Source organism: Apodemus sylvaticus, chromosome 2, assembly GCF_947179515.1.
Source record: "Apodemus sylvaticus chromosome 2, mApoSyl1.1, whole genome shotgun sequence".
NCBI lineage: Eukaryota > Metazoa > Chordata > Mammalia > Rodentia > Muridae > Apodemus > Apodemus sylvaticus.
The window spans coordinates 113,642,323-113,663,697 of record NC_067473.1 but is presented as its reverse complement, the minus strand read 5'-3'; the positions used below and the strand labels follow the sequence as shown (position 1 = coordinate 113,663,697).

The 21,375-nt window shown below is 46.5% G+C and overlaps 1 protein-coding gene across 6 annotated transcripts in view; it reads left to right on the top strand.

The window, feature by feature from the left end:
- Tet3 (tet methylcytosine dioxygenase 3) overlaps window positions 1-21,375 on the top strand; it is a 96,488-nt gene that overhangs the window by 60,928 nt on the left and 14,185 nt on the right. For all 6 annotated transcript variants that reach the window (XM_052174090.1, XM_052174096.1, XM_052174091.1 and 3 more), the window contains 3 exons: window positions 11,625-11,715; window positions 18,200-18,293; window positions 21,081-21,289. In XM_052174090.1, coding sequence (XP_052030050.1) covers window positions 11,625-11,715; window positions 18,200-18,293; window positions 21,081-21,289 — 394 coding nt within the window. The remainder of the gene's footprint in view (window positions 1-11,624; window positions 11,716-18,199; window positions 18,294-21,080; window positions 21,290-21,375) is intronic.

Sequence of the window (21,375 nt, the reverse complement as noted above, 5' to 3'; positions counted from 1 at the left end):
CCTCTGAGCCATCCCGCTGAGCTGTCTTCTCTGGCTTAGTTATCTAGGGGAAGATATTTGAGCAGAGGCCAAGTAAACAAGGGTAATATTCTGTTTTAGGCAAATGAGCCTAGAACTGTGGTTTTAATAAGAAGGAGGGCTACTTTGTCCCTCTCTTGATTTGAAGATATTTTAGGTTGTCAGAGCATATATTATACCGCTGACAACCATAGATGCCGCTAAGCCCCAGTCACACAGTACAGCTTACAACAAAGAAGTATTCACTCCGCAGCGCCCATTGCAAAACAGTCCAGAAGCTGCAAGGGAGATGCCTTGGGCCTAAGTTTCCCCCATCAAAGATTATTTAACATTGAGGCCAGTGACATCCGCCTAAAATCCTAACTACTCTGGTGCCTGAGGTAGAAGAGCAAAAGTTTAAGATCTGATTAGAGGGACAGCAAGACCAGCCCACACAATTTTGCAAGACCTGTCTCAGAATAAAAAGCAAAAACAGGCGTGCAGGGGGCCACAAACCCAAACTGGGAGATACAAAAGAACACCTGTGGTCTCATAGAGGCATTTTCCAAAACGGGAGTCTCGCTGGACTGCAAGAATGCAGGGCAGGTCTTTGCTCTCAGGCCTTTAATCCCAGCACTTTAATCCCTCAGGAGGCAGAGGCAGGCAGATCTCTGAATTTATTCCTAGAGCTCGGGGTAGCCAGAGTGGGTGTAAGGATGTAAACTGGTATCAACTCAGCTTCACATCCCTCCCAGCAAGTAGTGCCAGTCTGTGCCACCGTGGTCTGTGAGAGACTCTCACTGCCCTTATGCACACCTCCTTAGTGGCGTTGAGTGTGAAGTTGAGCGCTTTTCCATATGCCCTCTTTGGTAAAGAGCCCGTGTAAGTCAGTTGACCTATTTCTCTCACTGATTAATAAAGGTTTTTGTATTGGATATCTCTACTGCAGTTCTGAGTGTTGAGATAGTCTCGAGTGACTGAGATCAATGGTTAAACCACCATTTACTCACGTAAAGAACTCCTTAAGACATGTCCGACGTGCAAGAAGGCCAGCTTTCAGGGACTGCACAAAATAACCATGGATGAGGAAGTGGTGCTAGGGAGGGGCTAGCAATAAATGCTAATGCACTCAGATGTATAGACTAGGTGATGGTTCTTGTAAACAAAAGCTTTAAGCATGGTAGCGCAAGCTTGTAACCCAGCACCTGGGAGATAGAAGCAGAAATGTGAATTCAGGGTCATCCTTGACCCCAGATGAAGACTGAGGACTGTTTAGTCTACACAGAACTGCCTCAGAGAACAGAATGTCAAATAAAATATAAAAGACACTCGTATTTGAAATGAATTTATTAGACATGTTTAATGAATTTATTATATTAGGTATGTTTTTTCTTCATTCTCCCTTTCTTCCCCTTTTCTTTCTTCCTCACTTCCTGGCAGGATCTAACATATCCCTGGCTAGCCTGGAATCCACTATATAGACCAGGCTGGCCTGGAATTGAGGCATCGGCCTGCCTCTGCTTCCTGAATGCTGGGGTCAGAGTCGTGCACTACCACTGCCTGCTGACATAAAACATCTTCTAGTGCAGAGGGGGAGCGTATTCACAAGACCACCGCCAAAAAGCAATGGTAAAGGAGATGGGAGAGATTCCAGAGACACTAATTCCCCATCCCTAACTGTCCCAGTACTGTTAGCAAAACCGTAATAGAGATTGTCCACGTTAGAAGCGGTATGGTGGGGGAATCCACACCTCTATGGTAAAAATAAGAAATATAAAAATGGGAATGGGCATGAAAAACCTAATGCCAGAAAAACAAATATGTTAGAAAATGGCTCAACTCTCCTAATGACTTTCAGGTTCATAGTGTTAGCACCAAGAAGACTGTTACCCTCAGCCTGCTGTGGGAAGCACCACGAGTTGATTGCTGATTCTGAGTGCACATAGTACAGGTAGCATATCTCAGCCTTGTACAGTGGTGTCTCCTCCCTGGCCCAGAGGCACAGCATTACCTGCAGAGAGTTCAGCTGCAGCTCTTGCAAGGCACTGTAATCCTGGCTGCAGTGTTGTGTGGTTCTGCAGGTGGCGCTTGGCTGGGCACGCAAATCTGAGTGCCCTGTCAAAAAGATCAGGCTAGCTTGTCACATCTGCACTCGGGGTGGGTTGCGTGTTTCTGGATAGTTGTGTTTCCTGTGGACTGAAAGTTAGATCTAAATATTTGTTTAGCCTATAATGAAACTTCCCCACTCCTCCACTCTGCCCCCACCAGGGTTTCTAATTGTTCCCTCTGTTAGTGATGCCATGGTAACAACCAGGTTAAGGCATGAGAGCGGATATTGCTATTGTAGAGTTACTTTGTCCCTTTTGCATCCAACGGTCACCCTTGGGATTGCCAGATCCACCCTTGGATCACTCTTTCATTGTGATGACGGAACCATGATTTTGTCACTCTCAGTCTTTCTTGTGTTTTTGTTGTTGTTTGTTTGTTTGTTTTGTTTGTTTGTTTGCTTTGGTTTTTTGGATTTGTTTTTTTTTTTTTTTTTTGAGACAGGGTTTCTCTGTGTAGCCCTGGCTGTCCTGGAACTCACTCTGTAGACCAGGCTGGCCTCGAACTCAGAAATCTGCCTGCCTCTGCCTCCCAGAGTGCTTTCTTGTGTTTAATTCCTGGCATTTTCCCAAATGTTAGCTGGTTTAGAAAACCTGCTATTTCTAGGTGAAATAGTCCAACTACAGAATAACGTAGACTTGCAATTTCCCATTTCTATGCCCTTGACCCTCTGACAGACATCATTCTGTTCAGTGTGCTGTGGCTCAGTATTGAACCAAGAAGTTACTCTGCATGCAATTCAGAGGACCTGCATTCACATCCCAGCACCCATGTTGGATGTCAGAACTGCCTGAGACTCTAGCTCCGGGGCCTCCTTGAGGCCTTGCACTCATATCCCCACCTCCCACCCACACAGTCATTTCTCAGAGACATCTGATATTTAGCAGCACACAGTAGATACAGTGTGTGTGGCTGTACAAGGTGGTGGTCTTTTTATTTCGCTCACATTGGTGTCTGTGCATATATTGGCTGATAGGTTTATTTAAACAAGTCTAAAGGCTTTTTCAACAAGCTTGATTTAAGTGATACAACCCAGAGTTTATGAAGCAGCTTCCCCTTTTGATGGTGCAGGCAGACGTGGTACGAGGAAACGGCTTTTCTGTGGTTGTAGGAGAGGTCTCTGCATTCCTAGGTCATTGTTTCATCAGGAGAGCGTTCTCTTCCAATGTTTATATTTAATATATGTTAACTACAGTTACCTTCTTTTCATTCAGTTTCTCCCAAGTTTGACTGGCTGCAAACTCCTTCCTTCTAGCCAGCTCCAATGCCCCTTGGACATGTCCCACCAGTACTCACCCCCAGGCATGCTATTTATACTTGTTTGCTTTTTACATAAGATGTTGGGAGTACATGTTGTACTTTTTTGGCCTTAGATCTTGAATTGAACCTTTCTCTGAGCCTGCCTGGCCCTTTGGTGCAGTTAAGAGCACTTGCTCTTTAAAGTCAGAATAAATAGCAGGGAGTGCTCACAGCTCCTAGAGGACTGAGACTTTTCTGCTGTTTTGGTGAACAGATACTAAGTTCATAGTAATTTCCACTTTGGCTCTTGAATGCCCTTCAAGAGCCTATGTGTTGAAGGCTGGATTCCTAACCTGTGACACTGCTAGGAGAAAGCGGGACCACTCTGAGGTGGGCCCTAATGGAAGGATCTTAGGTCACTGGTATTATGTACTTACGTGACAAAACTTTTCCTGGGTAGACATAACACACTTGTCTACTCAACCCAGATAGGGATCTCAAGAAAACCAAAGTACGGATACCACCAAAGTCTAACTTAGTGAAATAATGATTTTTATTGGAGTTACTTACAGGAGTATGGGTAAAGGGTTGCAGGAGCAGAAATATACTGACATCTACATCCAAGGTCCACCCCAACATGGTGACAGTTCACCGAACCCAGGAAACCACACAGCCTACAGGCAGCTCAACAAGTTGGAGAGTGTCCTTTCCAAGTGACTCTTGTCTAAACCTCTTCCAGGCATCTTGGCTGGTTTCTGCTTCTTCCAGGTAGTTATTCTGGTCTCAGAATCTTCTTTGTGGCTCAACTCTGGCTCTTACTGCTTACTCTAGCCTGGATGGGCCTAGTGAATCTTTTCGGTTTCAGGAACTTCCTGAAAAACTTCAGCTATTTTGAGTTGCTTACCTTCTTAGCATCCCTGCAGGATGCATCTGCTTCCCAGTTGCCATAAGGATAACGGGCCTCCTGTTCCCTGCATTCCTACTGTGATATTCTGTTCTACCACAGGCCCAAACATCAGGGCCAAGTGACCGTGGGCTAAAATCTTTCGACCCTGAGCTAGAGCAAAATGAATTGTAAGTTCATTATCTCGGGTGTGTAGGTCTCCATGGTGTTGAAAGGCCAAGCAACACATTAAACATTTGCAATTCAAATTAAGTATAGGGTTTTTACAGAACTTGGATATTTATAGTTGTATCTCTTAATACTAATAATGTTAACACCTGTCTTGGGAACCTATAAAAGTGTCATATACACTGATGACTATGTAAAGCAAATATTGGACCAGTGAAGTAGCTCAGCTTTTGTGCATGTCTGTCAGCCCAGCTTGACCCCAGGACCCACATAAAGGCAGAGATCAAACTCCCCAAAGTTGCCCTCCCACCTTAACCCACATGTTATGGCACATACGTGTGCACACAAAATAAAATTTTAAAGCAAAAGCTGTAAGATGAGATATTTACAGAACAAGAAATGGGCGCCTTTGGGGTTTATGTGTGCGCACAGGCTTCATAATTAAACGTACGTGCTGGGTCAGATTTTTCATAGAACGATTTCAAATAATGTTCACCTCCACATGGAAACATACTCAGGAAGAAGAGCACACTTAAAAGAAATGGTGGTTTTAAGACACACCTGGGCTGTGTTGTCAGCTGCTTCAAGTGGCTTTGGTTTTTCTTGGCAGCTGAGGTGTCCTCTCTGTGTTCTGAAGCAGAAAAGCCTGCCCAGCCGGTTTCTCAGTTGGGTTGGTTTGGGGTCGAATTGTTGGGACTATTTCACTGTACCTTGAATGTCTCCTTTCTCTTCCACAAACTATGAGTTGAAGTTTTCTGATTCGTGGCAAAAGGTAGCCACCAAAGCTACCCTGGTGTTCAGCTGCCTTGTAAGACCCTGCTCATTACTTTGAATCTTCTCTACATAGCAGAAGCTGGAGCCAAGCCCAGAAGCTTTGGCATATTCTCACATTCTGTTTTCTGTGTGCCATGATGTAGCTGTCTCCTAGCATCTATAAAGAACGTTCAGACCCTGAGTCCAACCCCCACGTTTCCAAGGCTGCTCTCCCCCGGCCTCCCCCATGCACTCGTCTGTCATCTTCTGTTTTCGTGTGGTTCGAAATAGGGTATATTTGGAGTAAGTCATTTTTTAACTGGTTGAAGCCATTCATAAAATGTTGAGACCTTGGCATCTGATAGTTCATCTAATCCTCTACTGTTCTGTAATGTATAACTATCATTTAATTGCTCTGAGGCTTATGAAGGTTGTGTAACTCGCTCAAAGCCTCACAGTTGTTGACGGAGCCTGAACAATAGCAGCCTGTTGAGTTCATGGCATGCACCAAGTGCTGGGCTGAGCCTTTTATTTTACATGCAGAGGCATGGGGATTAGAGAGGTTGGGAACATAACCATCATCGTTGCCCAGGTTCTTGTCCACAAGGTCCATATTTGTTCTGTGTACCAGTAACAGTTACATAATAAAATGGATCCTCCTCTTGAGAACCTGATGTGTACAGGGTGATCTGGGAAAGCCCAGTAAGGCCTTACCAGACACAGAGCCAGCTGAGGTGATGGCTTGGTGGGTAAAATGCTTGCTGTGTGACCCCACATTGAGGTTCCTAGGACCCACGTGAAAATCTATAGCCTGAGTGTTGGGGTGAGGGAGACAGATGATCCAGGAGCTCACTGGCCAGCCAGGCTAGCCAAAGCAGTGAGCTCAGTGAGATTTTGTCTCAAAAGATGGAGGGCTGAGTGGTATTGGCACATGCCTTTAATCTCAGCACTTGGGAAGCAGAAGCAGGCAGACCTGAGTTAGAGCCCAGCCTGGTCTAAGTTCCAGGGCAACCAAGGCTCCACAGAGAAACCCTGTCTCAAAAACCAAGAAGAAAGAAAAGGTTTGGACTAGAATTCGGATCTCCAGAACCCACACAGATGCCAGATGGACATAGCAGTCTCCCTGAAATTCTAATGCTCTGAAGAGTGACCAGAGCTCCTGGAGCAAAGCCAGATTGGCCAAGTGTGGATTCAAATTCAAGATTTTGGTAATAACGTAGAGGTAGCTCAAGAAAGATGCTGTTATCCACCTCAGGCTCTGCACACATATACATGTATGTGCTCATGTGTGAGCATGCACATAAGACACCCATTATTAATGCTTGGCTTCCACACATGAGCATGCAGGTGAGTGAGTGCACTCCCGTGTATGCATATGATACATATAAAAGAGAAAGGAAAGAAGGTCCTGTGTTCATGAGAAGACACTCAAGGACTCCAGGGGCCTGTGCAGTTAACTCGGTAGGAGGCTGTGGTAGTGGTGTAAGGTTGAGTAAGGTTGTGCTGAGACAGTGTGGTGTGGAGGTTCTGTGTATAGCATGTTGAAATCATGTTCTATCTTCTGTGTGGAGTCCTCAGCAGGAAAGAGCCATGAGCAGACGTCCGTCTGGGGAATGTGACTGGTGCTATGGGAAGGATGCCTTAGGATATGGGAGGCGTGGTTTGAGGAGAGACAGCTGTTCTCCTGGTCTAGGCCAGGGAGCAGCTGCTCGCAGGAAGCATCTGCTAAGCGGTACACAAACATTGCTAACAGCTCTTTAAAACAAGGGGATGAGACTGAGGCTTAAGCTTGTTACTAGCTTGCAACTTAGTTACTAGAATTGGTAATGACCCATGAATACCTTTATGTTTATGCATGTAAAGATGTGTATATTATGTATAATATTGAAAATATGCACCCCCCAAAAAATGCTTGGAAGTAATTTTCTGTACATAAGTCTAATTCCAGATGCTTAACATTCCATCATAGGGTTCAGTACTGTCCAGTCCTTGGTGGCGGGACTGTAGGCTACCTCTGATAATTTCCCATTATGAATAATACCATTTGTGTCCCATCCCCCCATTCCCATCTATTTTCCCACCTTAACCCCTGATCTTCTGTTGAGACAATCCTGTGTAGCCCAGGATGGCCTAGTACTTGCTATGTAGTCCAGGATGGCCTCAAACTCAACAAAACATTTTTCTCATCCTCTTGAGTGCCAAGATTACAAATGCATGCAGTCACATGTTAACTGGCTTGTGCTTACATGCAAATATAACCAAATTCCTAAACATAAGTTCTTTAAAATTCTAAAAACTGCTGGGTCAGACCAATGTTATTTTAGCATGGGCTGCGTTGTTCTCTCTCTGCCCTGCTCGTTTCCTGGGCCTTCTCCAGTAGACCAAGCAGAGGCCCTGACAAAGAGTGACCCATGGGAAAGAAGAGGTGATGTTGCACATGTTCAAGCTACTTGTAGTTCTCAGAGAATCTTTCCCTCCCCTTCCCCCCCCCCTTTGGTTACTACCCTTGCTGAGCTGCAGTAGGGCTTGATAATTAAGCATGTTCTAGATATTCTCCCTGTGTGAGTTTGTCTTCAACTTTTGATTGTGATTTCTGTAAGGTTCCCTTTGCTTGAATTTATCAGGGTGCTACTGGATTTTATGTCGTGGATTGAGATATTCCCTACTCCATGATTACATGAATAGTCTTGGTTGTTTTTCAGACACTTGTATAATTTAAGTTTATTTGTAGGGTGTGTGTGTGTGTGTGTGTGCATGCGTGCCCTCAGAAGAGCTGGAGTTACAGGCAGTTGTAAACTGCCTGACAAGGGTGTAAGGGCACGGTCCTCTGGAAGAGCAGCAAATGTTCTTAAACACTAGGCTGTCCTCAACTCTAATTTTATAGGGGGAGGTAAGGGGGTGACTTCAAATTTCTAAATACGAATCAAATAATTCTACCTGGTTGTTCCAACATCAAGCATTGAAAAGTTTATCCCTTCATGGTGTGAAATGCCATGAGGGTAGAGTGTGTGGGTCAATTGTCTGACCAGCAGGGCATCTGCTTTTTTAAAAGGGGAGTAACCGTGTATCATGCCTTGTATTACCATAAAACAGCATAGTCTCTATACAAAATGAGGATAGACTTTTTAAAAATTTTTACATGCATGAGTGTTTGTCTACATTTGTGTCTGTATACCACATGCATGTTTGGTGCCTGTGGAGGCCAGAAGAGAACACGAGATATCCTGGAACCAGAGTTACAGATGGTTATAAGTTACCAGGTGTATGTTGGGAACTGAACCAGGTCCTCAGTAAAAGCAGCAAGTGCTTTTAACTGCTGAGACACTTCTCCAGCCCCCTAGAATCTTAAAACATTTTTTCACATTATATACCTCCTCTCCCCCCCCCCCATTATGAAATTGGGAGTTTTTGACTCACAGGACAGCTTGTAAAGCCTTCACTTACAGTTCCGTGACAATTATAAAATGAATGTCTGCATCACCACCCTATACTTCAAGACACAGGCCACACTTGGTCCCTAAAGCTTCTCTGTCCCCTCCTTTCCTTTTCTTGCCCCTGAACCCCCGGAAGCCATTTCTTGACTTTAGTAACAATACCATCCTTGCTTTCCTTTTTAAAATGGCATTTTCTGAAGGTCAGAATTCACTGCCAGGGTGTCCTGTGTCATTTGCCACCTCTGTATTGCTTTCTAAGCATCATGGCTTAGTCAAGCCTACCGTCGCATGTTGAGTGGAGTCTAGCTTTGCAGATTCAGTCCTGGGCTCCAGTCCCTCACTGTGGTCTTGTGGTGGGAGGCTATAGTACTGTGCAGATGCTCAGTCTGGATGCATCCCAGCTGTGAGTACTACATTTTATTTATTCATTCCACTGTTGCTGGATTATGAGTATGTGTTGGTGAGTGTGTGGTATTATAACATAAATAACCACACACTGGACATTCTAAGGTTGATAAGTTCAAAGATCCTGTAACTGGTGGGTGCTCCCTTCCTAGCTGGGATGCAGGCTCTTCCCTGATGTGTCTTCACTTGGTCCAGAGCATCGGCAAGGAGAACTAAGACTCCTGTCTCTGGTGTATAGATGTGTGTGTGCTTGCTTGTGTGTAGGCGTCCATATCTGATAACTTCTTGGTGCCCTCTATCTTATATTTTTAAGACAAGGTCTCTCAGTGAACCTGGAGCTCATCGGGTTAGCTAGGCTTGGGCGGTTAATGAACTCAAAGGATCCACCACTTTTTCTACACATGGGCGCGCACACACTCCGTCCCACCTCCCTAGGTTGTGTTTATAGACACAAGTTGCCATGCCCAACACTTTCATGGTGGCCAGGGATCTGAGTTCATGACTCATGTTTGCACTGCAAGCACTTTGCCCACAGAGCCATCTTCCCAGACCCTGTGTCTCTTGTAAGTATTGTGGGGCTTGAGAGGAGGAGGGGGAGAGAGAGAAAGAACACAAGAATATACATGCGTGGAGGTACCCATGGGTTATAGGCGGCAGTTCTGCTCAGTATGGACGGATGTTAGCAGCCGAATGCTGGCCCTCTGTATAAGAGCTCTTAGCTGCCGAGCCATCTCTCCAGCCCCAAGGCTCACTTCGGTGGCCTAATTACTTCTTAGAAACCTCACCCCTTGGGGCTGTCACACTGGGGTTTAGACTTCAGCTTATACTGTTGGGCACAGTCTTTCTAACCTTGCATGCTGCCCCCAGTTTTAACTATTGCTAATAATACTATGAAAATCCATTCATATGTGTTATGCGGTGTGCGACCAGAATTTCATATGGAATCAGATAACAAAGGATGGCTTGCCACAACATTTTACTGTAAACTTGTGTGTGTGTATTTGGAGGTAAGAGGGCAATTTGTAGGATCTGATTCCTGCCTCTTTCTACTGAATGGATTCCAAAGATCAACCTCAGATCATCAGGCCTGGTGGCAGGTGCCTGCACCCATTGAGCAATCTCACTGGCCCCAGGTTTTTCTTGTTTAACAAACAACAAACTTTATTTTTTTTTTGTAATTCATCATTGGTAATTATTAATCCCGTGCACTTTAACATGCTCTCGTGTTAATTGGCTTATATAATTACAAACATTTAAAACTGAGAGATTCATGTTGGTTCACTGCTCACTCGACTTCTAAACCCTCCTCAGCGGCTTCCATCAGCTTCCTCCTCCCGTTCCTTATAGCTGTGTCCCTTGACAGCAGCCAAACATAACCTAAGTGTGTGTGGCTCACAGTTACACACTGCCTGTTAGCCTTGCAGGATCCACTTAGAACACTTGGCTAAAGTGATTACTGCTCTTGGAATCCATCTGATTCTTTCACTTTGAAAAGTCCATGTAAGCTCATTTAAAAGGCTACACAAGTCAGTAGGTCATCTTCATTCAGCAGCTAACCTCGCATAGCATGATATCAGCCATTTCAGGGTGAGCGGGGAGTACTCATGCCCCACACAGCCAGCTCTTCCCTCGCCCTGCGATGCTCTACAGCCTCCAAATGAAACTCCACACTGGCGAGCCTCTCCTCCCTGGTCACGATGTATCTGCTTAGGGAGAGTTGCATGAATGCACTCCTTTCCAGCTCCATTCTCCTAACAGTGTTTCAGGCCTCAAGGGTGTGAGAATGTATCAGAACTGTTTGTTTGTAAATGTTACATTTTATAACGAGGAATGTGTGGTTGCAGGGGCCAGAACTTGCAGGAGTCCATTCTATCCCACTGTGTGGGTGTCGGGGATGAATTCCAGCCCCTGGGCTTGCGTGACCAGCCCCTTTACCCACAGAACCAAATCACTGCCTGGGTTTCTGATTTATTTTAGGCATGGTAAAATATATTTGACACAAAGTTGCGATTTACTTGTGTATAAATGTGCATTGACTGCATGTGGTATATTATTCTGCCGTCACTGCTGTCTGTTTCCAAACCTTTGTCACCTTAAACAAAGCCCCTGTGCCTGTGGTAGCATTTTGTGCAGTATGCTTAAAGTCTTGCATCCAACCCACCACACTGCAACAAAGAATTTACTCCTTATGGCCAAATGACGGTCTTTCAGTGGATTGGATGCACCACGTTTGCTTTATCTCTGTCTGCTGATGGATAGCTGTGTTTGCAGGAGTTGCTGCTGTGAACCATGGAGTTGATTCCTTTCTCAGGTATTTCTGAGGTAGCCTGCTAACTCTGTTTAGCTTTATTGGCAGACAGTGAGCTGAAGCCCAAAAGGTTAGACCACAGTCTTGACAACACTCAATTTTAATCAGATTCCTAAATGTTCTCATTGGTGGATATATTTTATTGTGAATTTAATTTTATTGTGCATTTCCTGGTAGGGATGGAATACAGTTTTTACATGTTTATAAGCTATTTGTAACATTCTTATGAACTTCCTATTAGTGGTTTGCCTTTCTGAATTAGTGTTGCCTAATTGTCTCCAAATAATACTTGCTCTTGGTGTTTCTGCAGAACAAATAGTGGAGAAAGACGAAGGCCCGTATTACACTCACCTGGGATCTGGCCCCACAGTGGCCTCTATCCGGGAACTCATGGAGGAGCGGTGAGTGATGCCGGCGTCCAGGGAGCAGGGGCGTGTCGGTGGAACATGGATGCTGGGCCCCCTACCCCGCCTCCTCCCCCCCTCCTGTACAGAGGGGTGTGCTATTCGGCACATCTGGATGGTGGCAGGTTCCGTGTGGGAGGCTTCCTTCCTGGCCTGGGTTTTATTCCATCTGTAGGCCTGCCTTCTGTCTGCCCCACCCCTTCGCTTGTTCCTCAGAAGGCTGTGTTGGAGAACCCCTGCTGTGTGGTTGTGTTGGAGAACCCCTGCTGAGTGGTTGTGTCTCACGGAGTCAGGCCCCACAGCCTGATTTTCTTGGACAGCTTTTCTACAGTGTTGCTGAGCATGCTCCCTGTTTTCTCACCCCTCACCCAGATTACTTTATAAATGGAATCTGCCCTGATTTGCAGTATAAGATGAGGTTGCACATTTATCCCAGAAGTCCTGAAAGACTCTGGGTATTTGGGAGCCAGGGTACACACTACTACAAAAGTGTTTCATTATTTTTAGGTCACTTTAGCGGAAAAGACTGAGTTGAGTTATGGCTCTGTTTGGTAGGGGTTGGGGGCAGGATGTTGAAGGTATCAAGAGCTTACCAATTTAGTACTGAATAGGAGGGGCGTCGTTTGTGTTTGTTTTGAGACAGGGTTTCTCTGTGTAGCCCTAGCTGTCCTGGAAATCACTTTGTAGACCATGCTAGCCTCGAACTTGACAGAGATCCCCCTGCCTCTACTTTTCCATGGGGTTATTTAACAGTTCCTCTTTCTTTCTTTCTTTCTTCCTTCCTTCCTTTCTTTCTTTCTTTCTTTCTTTCTTTCTTTCTTTCTTTCTTTCTTTCTTTCTTTTTTCTTTTCTTTTCTTTTCTTTTCTTTTCTTTCCTCTTCTTTTCTTTTCTTTTCTTTCTTTTTTAAAAATCTGTTTACATAAAGACTTTTTATGGAGGTCTTTTTGTTTGTTTTGGGTGTCCTGGAAATCACTATGTAAACCAGGCTGTCTTCAAACACAGAGACCTAACTGTGTCTGCTTTCTGAGTGCTGATATTAGAGGTGTGTGCCACCATGCCTGGCTCACACACAGCCTTTAAAGTCTGTTCATGGGCCACTGCAGACAGTAGTCCCAAGGTGCTGTCTGTGGGGTGTGGTGTAGCTACCTGGGTCTCATCCAGATCCTGTACTTACTGCTGAGACCCCAGAGCAGTCACATGACTATTTTCTTATCTACAAAGCAGAGCTGGCACAAGAATATAGACAGAAGTGCCCTGCACACAGACTGGACAGGCGGAACGCTGAGGTACTTGTTACAAGGGCTCAGAGAAGGCGGGCCGTCTGTCGCGTGTGTGCACCGATATTTTCAAAACTAACCATTTAGAATTTTAAATAAAACCAAAGCCAAAGCCGTCTAGATCTGCCTGTGCATACACAAACCATTTTGTGGAGGGCTTAGTGGCTTAGGTTCTACAACCATGGAAGCCCAGTCTTGTGTGCCAGGCGAGCCAGGCTGAGCCCGTCAGTGTGTAGGGAATGGGATAGAGACCGGCTCTGCTGTGGGCTGAGGAGATGGAGGTCACTGACTTGCAGTAATCCTTCTTCATTTCCTATGCCATCTGGAAACGTTTCTATTTCAAATAACAACCAGAAAAGTCTGTCTGATCAAAGACCCACTCTAAATGCAGTCCTGATTGTAAGGGCCTCGCCTGAGAAACTTAACTATATGTATGTCTGGTTTCATTTTGTTTTTTTGAGATGGGGTTTTTCTGTGTAGCCCTGGCTATCCTGGAACTCACTCTGTAGACCAGGCTGGCCTTGAACACAGAAATCCACCTGCCTCTGCCACCCAAGTGCTGGGATTAAAGGCGTGCACCACTACCACCCAGCTTAGCTGTATGTCTTTATGTCCTTACCGTGGGCCTCCTTTGCAAGCCTGACAGTTTGCAGACTGCCTAGGCCATGTTTAGATAGTGAATTTTCTTTTACTGTTGGGTTTTTTGTTTGTTGGGGGGAGGGATCATTGTTTTTTGCTGTTTTAGTTTGTTGAGATAGTTCTAACCCAGGCAGACCTCAGACTTAACTGTGTGTCTGACACCATCCTAGTTTTCCCGCGTCTGCCCTGGGTCCTGGGTCCCACCCAGCACTCTGGGCTTGGCCGTGGCTTTGGGAAGGAATTGCAGTGCTTTGTTTACTCCTGTTTGAGCTGGGAGAGTGTACTGTAGTTTTAGTTCAGTTTGGTTGTACTCCTTTGGATGGGGATATTAACAATTCTGTAAGAGTTCCAGGCAGCTTTCTAAGTAACTTTTGACTTTAGCAGAGTACATTCTGAAATGAGGATTTGGAGGGAGTGGGAGTGGTGAGACTGTATCTTTTTAACCTCTGGGCTTTAAAAATAACTATAGTGTTCGGGCACACATCCGAGGGAGGACCCCCTCCGAGAGCTGGGGGCTTGTTTTGCCTCAGCACATGGCTTGTTTTCACCGGAAGTCCCCCGAATCATGGAGCAGGTGTGACTCCATCTTCATACCGGCTGCCAGTGAGTTGAGAGCCAGGTCTGCTTACCGCACCCTAGGAGGAATGTGAGGGCTTCCCTACTGTGTGGCAGTCTGTCCTCCCAGTCCGCCCCGAACCTTGCTGACACAGCCCTATGGACTCTCTGCTAATTTGGTTTCCTATAAGATAGATTCTTCCAGGCTCATCTCTTGAACAGAGCCTGTGATCACGTCTGTGTGGCAGCTCATCTCTCCTGCTCTTCTCTGAGTTTACCGATGTCGTAGATTCTGGAGTAAGGAGGGGAGCAGGCGGGTGATGGAATTCTTATGAGGCGTTTTTGTGCTTTGTCCAGCTGATGTCTGCGCCTCTCTTCACTTTTTCTTCACAGCACTGCTGTATTATTAGGGAGGGACATACACTGACATCAAGGGGAATTTGATGGCTTTTAGCTGTTTGTAGGGCACAAATCTGGAAGAGACAGTGGAGTTAAAAATAGATTCTAAGGGGGCTAGAGAGATGGCTCAGCAGTTAAGAATATTGACTGCTCTTCTGGAGGTCCTGAGTTCAATTCCCAGCACCCACCTGGTGACTCACAACCATTTGTATGGGATTTGATGCTCTCTTCTAGTGTGTCTGAAGACAGCTACAATGTACTCATATACATATAGTAATAGATAAATCTTTAAAAAAGAAAAGCGCCAGGCAGTGGTGGCACACACCTATAATCCCAGCACTCTGGGAGGCAGAGGCAAGTGGATTTCTGAGTTCGAGGCCAGCCTGGTCTACAGAGTGAGTTCCAGGACAGCCAGGGCTATACAGAGAAACCCTGTCTCAAAAAACAAAACAAAAAAAAAAACAACAAAAAAAACAAAAACAACAAAAAAAAACAAAAACAAACAAACAAAAAGCAATAGATTCTAAACTATCCCACTGTGTTTATGGGCATCATATCCCCTGGGATACCCGGGTCCCGGTGCTAATAGATAATTGGAGTCAGTTGTCCAGCTCCAATCTGTAGATGGCCCACTACCCAGAGCCTTGAGCCCTATCAAGGAAAGGGTCCTCTGCGGCCTGGCACTGCAGAGGGCCTACACTGACCAAGGGTTCGATGAGCTTCGGTGGACTGTTCTCAATAGTGTGCAAGAGCTTACCCTGGTGATGTCCAGGGTTAATGCTTCTCAAATTGCAACAGGAGTCCTAAGCTGCCGTGGGCTTATCAAGGCACAGTCAGGACGCTGGGCCCCATCCTGGGTCTAGGTGGGACCTACTTTCCTGGTTCCCAGGTAGTGAGACCCTGCTAACAGTCCTGGGGCCAGCCTTCAGGAACCATAGACCACGTTGTTAGCTGTCCTCCTTGAAGCAATCTTTAGCCAGTCTTTGCAGATTCAGTCTGGTTTTCACTCTTCATGATAAGCCAGGAAGCAAGACATGTAAGGAGAAGGAACCAAAGCAGGAACTGATTGTCAGGTTCTATTCCAAGAGGAAAAGGGCCCAGTGAGATGGCTCGGTTGGGCAAAGCCACTTGCTCTCAAGGCCGAGTGTGCTCTTAAACCCTCAAAGGAGAGACTGACAGGTTGCCCTCTGACTTTCCCACACACCTCAATACCCCCCCTCAAGTGTCTTAAATTTTTTAATTTTAAATGAACAAAAAAGACTCTAGCTGGGTAGGCAGCTTGTCCCTTTGTTTTTGGTCTCCAGCACAGTCTTTGAGGATCCTTCTCACAAGGACAGGGCGGTGGGGAAGGAGCTGGTCCGAAAGCCAGCCCCAGTGTCCTCAGCTCACCCTCCTGTAGGGAATATGATCGCCCTCTCTGTGAGTGCCGTGGCAGCCGTGTGCCAGTCTCCCAGGGCTCCCTAGATAGACCGAGGTCCCAGGCCTGCCCTTGGGGGCTGTGTCCTGATAAAGCCCGTTGGGCTGAGACTTGTCTAGGCACTGGAACAAAAGCTACGCTGTCATGTCAAGTCCTGCCACAGAGGCTCTGCATGGTGTGTGCAAGAACTTCCTAGAAGGGACCGGCAGCCCTTGCAGGTTAATGTGGTCAGAAGCACTTCTTGCCCTCCCCTAAGAGCTTAGGGAGATAGACAGTTTAGTTCAGTGTTTGGGAAAGAAACTCTGTTTCCTTTTCAGCCAGGGAAATGCAACAAGGAAGCTTTTTTTGAAAAAGCCATCTAATTATTGGCAGGGCATGTTACATCCCTGTAATCCCAGTGCCTAGGTCACAAAAACTGAGTTCCTAGACCAGCATAGGTTATATGGTGGAACTATTCCCCAAACCCCCACTTAAAAAAGAAAGCCATTAGTACAGAGAGAGGAAAAGCACCTTGGCTACTATTTTTTTTCTACAGGAACCTTTGTTAAAGGTAAGATATACATAGGTGTATGTAGAAAATATAGATCAGCACAGGATTAATCACGCCGGCCTTTGTGCTACTGAACTGCATCCAAGACCAATGCCCTTGTTGGGTTGATCTGGGGTAGACAGTGGAGCAGACAAGACAAAGAATGGGGTGTCTTCAAACTGCAGGCATCAGGATAGCATTACGCCTTATTAAACGGCATACCTAAATGTCATGATCAAACCAAATTCACTACAGAATACAAGGACATTTTTACCTAATGTTTTAAAAAGCCTGCTCCTGTTGGAGCTTGAGCAATGGCTTAGCAGAGTGCTTGCTGTGAGAGCACAAGGACCAGAGTTTGGATCTCAGCACCAGAGGGCAAGCCTTCAATCTGGAGAGTGCCTGTTACGTCAACTCCAAGGGGTCTGGTGTGCTCTGGCTTCTATATGCTCAGATGTGCACACTCACACAGACACAACATTCATGGAGTGGCTCTGTCTTTTAAAGACTATCACATTAATTGTTTAAAGAGAAGTGCTTTTGCTACCTATCTCCTTAGATGTCAAAGTGCATTTGTTGAGTTCATCGATGCCTCTTTAAAGGTCCTAGATCCTAAAGGGTCATAGATGTGTCTTTAAACAGGGCTCTCTTCCAAGAAGTCTGTGCCCCATACCGAGAGGTGGCTGGAAACACTCTTAGTCAAGTCCAGAATGAGTGAAGATTCATATAGCCCGTCAGCAGCTCAGTCAATACAGAGACCAGAAGAGCATGCAGGCCAGATGGCAAGTGACCCTGGTCTGCAGAAGATAGTGAAAGTTTATTTAAAAGAAGATGGCTGCTTTTGTGTTAAGAGATTTACTGAGTTCCTCCCTCATGCTTGGCACACTTTAAGTAATACAAGTACACTATCAAGCCTGGGAGGTAAGGCTATATCCCTGTGTCCAGTCTGGGAAGGCTGAGGCCCAGATGGACTCAGTAACTTGGCCACAATAATATAGCCAGAGAGTGGCTATCTGCCCATCAGGCTGTATTTGAACCAGCCTCGTCCCAAGTAGATGTGTGATACATGTTCATGGTCATAGTTGTGTCTATAAACATGGTATGGTTGAGTACATGTCAGAGGCCTTTGACTCTTCAGCTCTTAGGCTTAGTACTAGGAAGTGGGCATGTGCAGGGGACTAGGGGGCAGCCATGTCCACTGTATGCCAGCATTGGTGTTTGGTCACTCCCACAGCATCCTTCAGTCAGAGGTCAGCTGGGGTGGTAATAAGAGATCAGTAAGCTCTCTCACACACACACACACACACACACTCATTTGTTCATTTGTATGTTGAATTTACAAGTAGTTAACTCAGGGGTCCTTGGCCAGCAGGGCTGAGAGTGCAAATGCTGTGAGTTCAGGCAGCTCCAAGAGTCAGAAGTATTTGGGGACTATTTTGCCTAACTGTCCCTCTGCCTGAGGACAGAGGCACTTGAACAGGAGCGGGAGTTAGGGGAGCATGTGACAAAGGCTGGGAGTCTGGATGTAAGCCCCACAGCCTATGAGTGCAGAGTGGCCTCAGTTTCCCCCTTTCCCTCTCTGTAGCCAGAAACACAGGGCAAAGCACCCGAGCCCACCTCCTGACATTGGGTACTCACTGATGTGGCTTCTGTCTCCCCTCTAGGTATGGAGAAAAGGGAAAAGCTATCCGGATCGAGAAGGTCATCTACACAGGCAAGGAGGGGAAGAGCTCTCGAGGCTGCCCCATTGCCAAGTGGGTGAGTGCTGGGTCTCCACAGCTAAGCTATGTCTGGCTCACTGGGCTCACATCGTAGAACAGGTTGCAGGGCAGGTGATGGAACCCTGGAGCCGATAACTCTCGTGGCAGCTGATCTGTGTCCTGTGTACATGCCAGCAGCAGGCATCCTGTTCTGTCAGGAACTGTTAACCTTACACTTACTGTGTGTGACTCCTGGGTAGAAGCTGTGGGTACTGGAAGGGAGGAGATGCAGCTAGCCTGGCCCATTGTCTGAACGCCCCTCCCCGCCAGGGCTTTGCCTCCTTTTGTCTATGTGAGTGGCCAGTGCTCCTGTCCCCTACCTGGAAGGCACGGAAGGCACTGAAGGCACTGAAGGCTGACCTACATGAGCCAAGCTGAGGACAAGAGGCCTCTGGGCGGTATCATGGTGAGGCTTGCTTTTTGCCAGCCTCTAAGCAGGGATCTTGAGCAGGGATCTGGTCAGGGAGAATGTCATAACCAGACCCCAGTTCCCTCAGCCTGGCCCTTTGGGTCCTCACTGAGCTCTTGAAATCATGCGTATCTGCTGTTACAAAACTGACTTAGAGAGAGCTTGGCTCTCAGTAACGTTCAGTGCCTTAGGAACCCTGGAGGCAAGGTCAGAGACCTGGACACACAAGGTGTCTTAGTCAGGGTTTCTAATCCTGCACAAATATCATGACAAAGCAAGTTGGGGAGGAAAGGGTTTATTCAGCTTACACTTTCCACATTGCTGTTCACCACCAAAGGAAGTCAGGAAGCAGGAGCTGATGCAGAGGCCATGGAGGGATGGTACTTACTGGCTTGCTTCCCCTGGCTTGCTCAGCTTGCTTTCTTATAGAACCCAAGACTACCAGACCAGGGATGAAACCACCCACAATCCCCTCCCTCCCCCCGACAATCCTTAATTGAGAAAATGCCTTACAGCTGGATCTCATGGAGGCATTTCCTCACCTGAAGCTCCTTTCTCTGTGATAATCCCAACTTGTGTCAAGTTGACACATAAAACCAGCCAGAACACAAGGTTTAACCAAAAGACAGCTGTGATACTACTTTTGAGGGACAGGGGCTGGGTTCATGTTGAGGCTGGCCTACGCTGGAGCACAGACACAAACAGGGCCACAAACATTAAGTAGCCCAAGAAAAAGAAGCCTTTCCAGTGAGGAGGGCCGCATGGGCGAAGGCAGGAAGGCTGCAGGAATGTTCGTGCAGCTCCCCTGATGTCCCCCGCACATTCCCCATCTTCCTGTGGGATCACTCCTTGCCTCTGCGCCTCTGTTTAATGAAAATAACCCATCTGAACTTAAAACATCACATTACTGTAGGACTTTCCTCTGTCACAACAGAGGAACCTGGCGCTTTTTAAAAAAGCATGAAGATGCAAGTCGTGTTCACCCCACGGAAGATGGCACTTGTAGTAAAGGGTCTAATGTGGTAGGGGGTGCCTTTTCAGAGAACCCATCTGGAAAGTGACATCAGCCATAGAAAGACAGTAAGCAGAGTTAGACCATAACTATTCCATGGATGAAGCTTATCACTTATTGGGAGTAGAAGTTTTAGACAAGCAGTTCTTAACCTGTGTTGACACCCCCCCCCCAGGGGTTGCATATCAGTCCTGCATATCGGATATTTACATATTCATGACAGTAGTAAAAACACAGTTACAAAGTAGCAGCAAAAATAACATTATGATTGGGGGTCACCACAACATTAGTAAAGGGTCCTGGCGTTAGGAAGGTGCTCTAGAGGAAGTGGTAGCTTCATGAGCCTAAAGCCACTAAAATGCACACTAACCATGTCGGAGTTTGTTATGCATACTTTACCATAGTAACAAAGGATGCTACTTGTGCCTTTAAACATGGAGTTTAGGGGTTGGTGAGATGGTGCGGACAGTAGTTTTACTACAGTGGCTTCAATGCCATTTCTGGCCTCTGGGGGCACTGCCATACATGGCTCACTCACCCCATGAAGCATGCCAATACATACCCATAAGTATTTAAATGAAAAAAAGCCTTAAAGTTTTTGGCCAAGTACAGTGGTGTACACCTTTAACCCCAGCACTCAGGAGGCAGAGGCGGGCAGATCTGTGTTTTCAAGGCCAACATAGTGTACAGAGTAAGTTCAGGACCTGCTAGGACTACCTAGTAAGACCCTGTCTCAAAGAAAGGACAGGACATCTTAGTATATAAAGCTCTTCGTTTCCAGTCTTTCTCACAAACTGGAGACACTAGCGGCACTGGGCTGAGGTGCCCTGTGTGGTTAAGGGGAGCTAGGTGTCCCAGCTTTCAATGAACAGATGTCCCCACTGAGCCCTGACTTTGTCAGGCCCCCTTTCCTTCTTGGCATTGCCAACCTAGCCACTCCTTTCTGTGTGACCTGCTGAGTGTGAGCCGCAGGTGTGACTCCGTCTGTCTGCAGCCTCGGTTCTTCCCTTAGACTGTTTCCACAGTGTTCTGCCCCGAGTGCAAACATCGATGGCAGCACGTTCTCTGCCCAAGTGTAAAACGTACATAGCCGCGTAGCACCTTCTCTGCAGACACGCTGGGACATCATAAAATTCTTCACTGTGTTTCTGGTTCACACTTGCATTTATTTTAAGTTTGTGTTGGTCACAAATGTCTTAGACTTCATCATAGTTATTTTTTATTTTGCTGTTTTAAAATGTTTCTTCTTCCCTGATGATGCTGTCCTAAGGACTCACAGCTGCAGATCTGTGGGGTAGTGAGAGGTGGGTACCGTGCAGAGCTGTGGCCCTGCAGGGTAATAGCTCAGTCCCGTGTTTCTGCAGGTGATCCGAAGACACACACTGGAGGAGAAGCTGCTGTGCCTGGTGCGGCATCGGGCAGGCCACCATTGTCAGAACGCCGTGATTGTTATCTTGATCCTGGCCTGGGAGGGCATCCCTCGAAGCCTTGGAGACACCCTCTACCAGGAGCTCACTGATACCCTCCGGAAGTATGGGAACCCTACCAGCCGGAGATGTGGCCTCAATGATGAGTACGTATCAGAGTAGCAGTAGGTGATGATGGGGACGCAGGACCAGGGTAGCGAGCGCTGGGTTCTGGGCAGCGCTGGGTTCTGGC